Below are 6,998 nucleotides of genomic sequence, written 5' to 3'. Positions count from 1 at the left end.
GATCATTGATGCATCCGGCTCCGCCAATTTAAAGCAAACTCCAACTGGTCATCTAACCATTCTCTCAGATAAAGCCAAGTCATATATTATCACAACTCAAACACAAATTGGTGATCTTCTCAGGGGCAATCCTAGCTCTCGTCTTAAATACTCTCTTCAGACTTGTTCAGATCAATATACTAATGCTAAATCGGCGCTAGAAATGTTATTTTGGTCTGAGTTTAATTCTACAAACTATCCAGATTATATCGAGGCTCTTGGAAAAGTTTTGGATGGAGTTAATGGTTGCAAAAATGCCTTCATACAATATCCTCCCATTCCTACTCCATCACCAATCAATGTATATATTGTTGATGCTAAAAGGGCCATTGAGCTTATTTTACAGGTTTTACATCTAAATATATGTAACAGAATCACTGCTTGTAAATTACAATGACAGCGATGTGTTATTTACATATTAAATCAAGTCTGCGAATTCTAAAAGTTCATATAATATATTTTACTCTCTTTTACATGTCACATACTTAAATTAATACACCATGAGTGATAAAAAGAGGAGTTCGTGACTCTTTGATTGTATCAAGTGCAATTATTTGAAGTATACTGTTGAAGGATTTGAAAACTAGCCATTGAATATAAATTCATAGAATGGTGCTGAAACTAGCCTGCCATTGAATGAGCTATATGCATCAAACACACCCTTTCAATTCTCTGAATCACAAAATAATCTTAAGAAAAAACTTATCTCCACATTGGCCTGCCTATAAAACTTGAAAATATCCCCGCTTCCCCAAAATTGCCTCCCATAAAAGTTAATCACTTATTTTGCACTGTATTGAAAAAAGGACTTTTAGCCATGTATAACTTGAAAAAAAAAATTTAAAGGACGGTCAATGTAAGAGAAATTTCATTGCAGACTTCAAAAGAAATGAGCATCATATTCTTATATATATATAGGCGGCGTATTGCATTCAATTCAGCTGTAACATAACGTTGATGAATTACTATTCTCATATGTGCCCTTCTGTTACTGGAATTTTTCATTTTTTTGTCCCTTTTGTTGTTCTTGGAGACTAATGGTACAAACTTCCCCAGCCATTTTCAATAGTTGTATATGGAACAAAATCAGGAAAAAAATAAATTATTTTACTTCTGCAGCAAACTTCCTGTGTCAAGTTAACAATTTTATATTTAATTTCATGCACAGTATCCGAAGAAAGACCTCTCTTCTTTTTCCCTTATTTTCTATATTGCTTTATTTATTTCTTTATGTAGTATTTCTCAACCGTCAAAGTCTTGACAGGTTTGTTTTTGTCATCAAGTCCACTGTACAAATAAAGCACAAAAATCAACCAGAATTAGGTCAGAAGAAAAGTAGGAAACAACAAAAGATGTAGCATACATCAAGACTGGACCGAGTGACCGACCGACCCAGCTTCTCTTCATTATCATCTTCACCGCCATTTTTCCCAGCTTAAAGAACACCTAAACATATACAAACAAAGAAATGCATGCACACACCCACCCACCTGAAGATAGAACAAGTCGCATCCGCACTTCATTATTCTTATCGAAGAAGGAAATTTATTGGAACTACACAAATCAATCAGTTTTTTAATCAATTTTTCCCATGTTGTCGGCAACATCAACTTCTATGAGCTTCCCTGCCAAGAAAATTCCGGGTACTTCTGCTACTTCAAGAAATACAAGATTAGAAACATCCCATATAAATTCTCCTACTGGAAAACAGTCTTGCTTCTTCAATTCAACTTTGGAGGCTAGAGTTCCAAAATGGCTCAAGCATTCCCTGCCTTTTACGAGGGTTGGATGATGAACCACCAAAACTTGCTTGAAAAACTCTTGAGCTTTTCATCTTTAGACGCTTTAGCTAATGATAAAAATGACAAATGTCAAGACTTGCTTGCTGAAGTTCTAGCTCACTATCAACAGTACTATGAAGAGAAAACAAGAGCTGTAAATGAGAATGTATTTCTCATGCTTTCTCCACCATGGTTGAGCTCTTATGAAAGAGCTTTGCTTTGGATTTCTGACTTCATACCGACCACTCTTTTTCCTCTGATTGATAACTCACTAGGAGAAGATTTGGCTGATGAACAACGGGAGATGATTCAGGTGATCAGAGCTGAGACTAGGAGACTAGAGAAGGAAGTTGAACAAGCAATGGCTGCAGTTCAAGAAAGCATTGTCGCCCCACCAATCTTTGATTTGCTGAGAAGACACGAGAGAACTGTGGATGGCGAAATATCAGAGCTAGATGCAGCTATCGATAAGTTTAAGGAAAATATGATGAGGGTCATCGAAAATGCTGATGCTCTTCGAGGATCAACTGTGACGAAATTGGTGGAGATTTTGAGCCTTGTTCAGGCTATCAAGTTCTTGGCTGGTGCTTTCCAGTTTACTCTTCAAGTAAGAAGGTGGGGTTCGCAAAGGGATGCCCAGAGTTCTAGAATAACAAGAGATGTTCATCCGTAAACGGGATGCTTGTTTGGTATTCCATTTATATCATGATTCTGATGTTTTTAGCTTTTTCCTTGTGCTGTCAAAGATGATTGCTGTGTTTGAATTTGGAAAAAAGGCTGCTAGTTCTCTCATTTGGTTATGTTTTGGCCATGGGGGACCTTTAGCCTTTAGGGGAGCCTTATATATATATATATATATATCTATATATATATATATACAGTCTATTATTATTATTTACATTTACTCCTACTTCTAGTTCTATTCTAACCTTTCTTAACCTATACTAAAGGACGACCCAACAGAATCACAACCAATGTTATCCAGAGTCTTGAGTCCTTTGTGCTTTTGTCAGCTTGGGGAGGTCTTCTATCCAAAAAAGAAAAAGTTGTGGAGGCCTCAACTTATTAAATCTTCCCAATCCAAAAGGAATGAAGTTGGAAAATATCTTGTCTCGCCCCATTTAAACCTAATTTTAAACCACTTCAAAAAAGAATATATCATAGTCTCAAGTGACAAAGAAGTGATTATAAGAATATATTATGGATTAATTATATATACACTGATAATGTATATACTATCACCGTTGAATGAATGATATATGTACATAATTTAAATTTTAAATTCAAAATCAGATTAGTCGCTATCAACGTATATCCATATATTATAGTCCTAAATGACAAATAGGAACACATTGTAGTTCCAAGTGACCAAAGAGTTAATATTAAAATATACTTCTCGAACACTATTCTGTAAAGAAGGCTAATATATATTATAATTCTAAATGATAAATAGTAACATATTGTAATTCCAATTGACCAAGAGTTAATATTAAAGTGCACTTCTTGTACAATTATAAATCGTATATAGACGGTTTAGATGCTACATGGCCACAAAATAAAAAAAGGTAATAATACTAATTCCAAAAAACAGAATAGGTGTAGAACTTGAGAACTTGAGTACTTCATTTGAAAGTAGATTATACCACCCTCCAACCAACAACAAAAAAATGCAGTAGATTATACCTTTTTGTTATTTTTTTTTCCTTTCTCTATTCAAACCTAGAGTAGTTTACACCCTGAAGTTGGCAAACTGCTCTTTATGTATTTACCTTTATGTATTGGGCTTCAGTTGGAACACCATTTGAATTTGGGCAATTGTTTCCCATTGCTTTGAAACTACTGAAACCGAACTACTGTGGGCATACATTAATTACCCAATTGTGATTTGTTTAGGCTTTACCCAAACAACCCAGTATCTTTACAGGGCCAATTATTTTTTGCCCAAATTTTTTTGAATATAATTTCTATGTTTACCTAAACATAGAACAAAACAAGGACAGCCCAGATACAAAAGTTATGCACCAACACTCCAACAGAAGTAAGATGGTCAAACTCTGTCCAAGAAGAACGTCTTTATAGAATGACGAATGTAAACAATTTGGAGAGTGACAACGATTAGTTTTATTGACATTGATACATGTATAAAATTCGAAAGCTCACAAAAATTCTTTGCAGTTTTATCACATCTTGCATCGATCTATCAGCGCTGCTACGACATAGAAGGAACAGGAAATGATCCTATATTCGTTAATCCATGAACAAGATCTATACAGCTTGAACTAATATGGTACATTATCCTGCCCTTGAAACTATCATCTATGGACGCGAAGAACGCTGTGTAGAGATCTAAAAGTGTTGTTCGTTTGGGTGGTGTGTTTTCTGGATATTTAGTTAAATTTTTATTAGGGAAAATGACCGGTTTCATCCCTCACATTTCACAAAATTATTCTTTTCGTCCCTCACTTTTAAAACGAAGCAATTTCATCCTTGACATTTAAAAACTGAAGTTGTTACATCCCTGAACCCAATTTTCAATATGAATCAAACCATCTATCAACTTAATTACAAATTTTGGGGATATAATTGGTAGATCACTTGACTAACTCAACTTGATATTCACGTGAAATTTAATGAAATAAAAAATAAAAAATAAAAAATTATAACATAAAAAATAAGAATTAATCTTTCCTACATTGTCATTGTATACACTGATGGGTTTATGTACCTGCCATATCATTTCAATTTAAATTTAAACACCAAATTTTATATTTATGATATACATGTAGACTTGCAAGCGTATATACTAACAGTACACGAAAAGATTTACCCAAAAAAGAAATCCTATTATTCCAAGACAAAAAATGACCTTTTATGTTATACTTTTTATTTTTTTTGGTTCAATAAATGTCATGTGAATATGATGGAGTTGACGGAATGATCTATCAATTCTATCTCCGAAATTTATTACTGGGTTATTGGATGGTTTAATTCAGATTGACAATTAGATTCAGGGATATAATAGGTTTAATATTTAAATGTCATGGACCAAATTGCTTCACTTTAAAAGTGAGGGACGAAAAGAATATTTTTGTGAAATGTAAGGGATGAAATAGGTCATTTTTCGTTTTTATTATAATTTACTTTAATTATTTTATATACAATACTGGTGTTCGCCTGAAACACTAATATTTTTCCAAGATGAACCCTTCTCAGAATTCAATTATCTGTCACTCACTACTGGTACCCTCTCTAACATATTTTTGTGCTAGTGTTTTTACAGTTCTTTAGATGCGTGTTTTTGAATGTTATTGTAGATAGTACTTTAAGCATATTTTGTATTTCTAAAACAGGCCAATAACACACCTAGCATCGATTATTTTTTTCTCTTCCCTTTTTGGTTGTGTGTTGTGTACATAATTTGGTTTTTTGTTTTTTAACGAAAGGCATGATTATATTCAATAGCAGGCGCATGAATGAGTTTTTTTTTTTTCCCTTTTTTAAACTTGGATCCCACAACTAAAGGTTAAAGTTATGAGGACATTTTTCTTTCACCTATATTTTCCACCTAAAACCTGTGTTTTCAGACTCGAACGGGACCGGCCGATCAAACCGCTTGAACCAGGAACCGGCTAGGCATTCGGTCCGAGCTAGCTAAAAAACTCGGATATTAAAAAATCGGTCAAACTTGGTCAAAACTCAGGTTTGACCGGTGAACCAAGAATCCAATTAACCACGATTTTTTTTTCCTTTTTCTGCCTTTTTTTCAGTCAAAAGTTTGACACTTTGACTGACCAACTAAAAAAGCTAAAAAAACAACTGAAAAAAAATCAAATGAAATTGACAAAACTCTGCTAGTCTGCTACTCTGTTTCTCTTTCTCTAGTTTTCTTCCTTTCTTCAACTCTGATAACCCTAAAGGCCTCCACTACCGTCTCTTGAGCTTCACCGATCATTTCCTAATCATGATTGCCGCCGGGTCATCTGTCCTTCAACCTCTAGCCTCCACCGCCGCAACACCACCGGTTTCTTCAGATTTCAAGGCTTAATCAAGTAATCAACATGTGAGGTGAACCAAAGCTGAATCTGGTAATTTTTAAAATCTTACACAGTCGTAAAGGCTATTATAGCTGATTCATTATGCAAAAGTTGATTTGTGAATGGAATTTAAGTTTTTTTTTATTCATTATGTTGGGTATTTGGGATTTGGATATTATGGGTGCAAATAAAGTTGTTTAGTTGGTAGTGGTGTTTTTAATTTCTTTATTTAAAGAGACAAGTTGTTAATAAACTCAAATATGATAATAGAAAAAAAATGGTATCTGTTGATTTAGAGAAAACGAATTAATACCAATGCCCAAAGGAATAGAATATAATGATGACAGGGTATTTGGATTTGGGGAATCCCAGAAATGGGTTAAAGTTATTTAGGGAAATGATGAAGCTAGGATTTAAAGGCAATGAAACAACTATAGTGAACGTGCTTACTGCTTGTGGTAGGTCTACTAGATTGAAAGAAGGAAAATCAGTTCATGGAACTCTTATTAGAGAATCTGGCAATTTGAGTGTGATTGTTAATACATCCTTAATTGATATGTATAGTAGATGTGAAAGGGTGGATAATACTCGATTAGCTTTTGATAGGATGCCGATGAAGAGTTTTGTTTCCTGGGATGCTATGATTTTAGGTCATTGTATTCATGAAAATCCGAAAGATGGGCTCAACCTATATGATTAGATGACAAGTGAAAATAGTAGATTAGAAGATGGGAAAACTCCTATGACTAATAAATGGAGTTTGGGCACTTCTTTTAAAATGATAGTCAAGGAAATCATTATATTCCTTTAAAATGTAATTAATATCAATTACTTAAACTTTGAATGCCTCTCAATCACGTAAGATTATGTTTGTTAACTTTATTTAAGTTTCATTTAGTTCTTGTCTATTTTTGAATATTTTTATTTGTGAGTATTTAAATGATTTTTAGGTAAAAAAGACACAAATATTGTGCAACTTGATGATGAGGATGATAGTGATGATAATGAAATTGAAGATAAGGATGATGAAGATGAAGATGAAGAATCGCTTAGATAGTTCTTTGGTTTAGAAATTGAACATGTTGGTTTATTTGGATTGATATTTATCAAGGATTGAACATGAACTTGTTGCCTTATTTGGATT

The 6,998-nt window shown here is 33.6% G+C and overlaps 1 protein-coding gene across 1 annotated transcript; it reads left to right on the top strand.

The window, feature by feature from the left end:
* Positions 1-1,791: 1,791 nt before the first annotated feature.
* LOC113765909 (transcription factor TGA2.3-like) lies at positions 1,792-2,493 on the top strand. The gene has a single exon (XM_027310151.1). The coding sequence runs from the start codon at positions 1,792-1,794 to the stop codon at positions 2,491-2,493; it is 702 nt and encodes a 233-aa protein (XP_027165952.1).
* Positions 2,494-6,998: the final 4,505 nt, after the last annotated feature.

The sequence above is a fragment of the Coffea eugenioides genome, chromosome 3, assembly GCF_003713205.1.
Source record: "Coffea eugenioides isolate CCC68of chromosome 3, Ceug_1.0, whole genome shotgun sequence".
Classification (NCBI taxonomy): Eukaryota; Viridiplantae; Streptophyta; class Magnoliopsida; order Gentianales; family Rubiaceae; genus Coffea; species Coffea eugenioides.
Note: the sequence above shows the minus strand (reverse complement) of the source record. Positions and strands in the feature narration are given on the sequence as shown.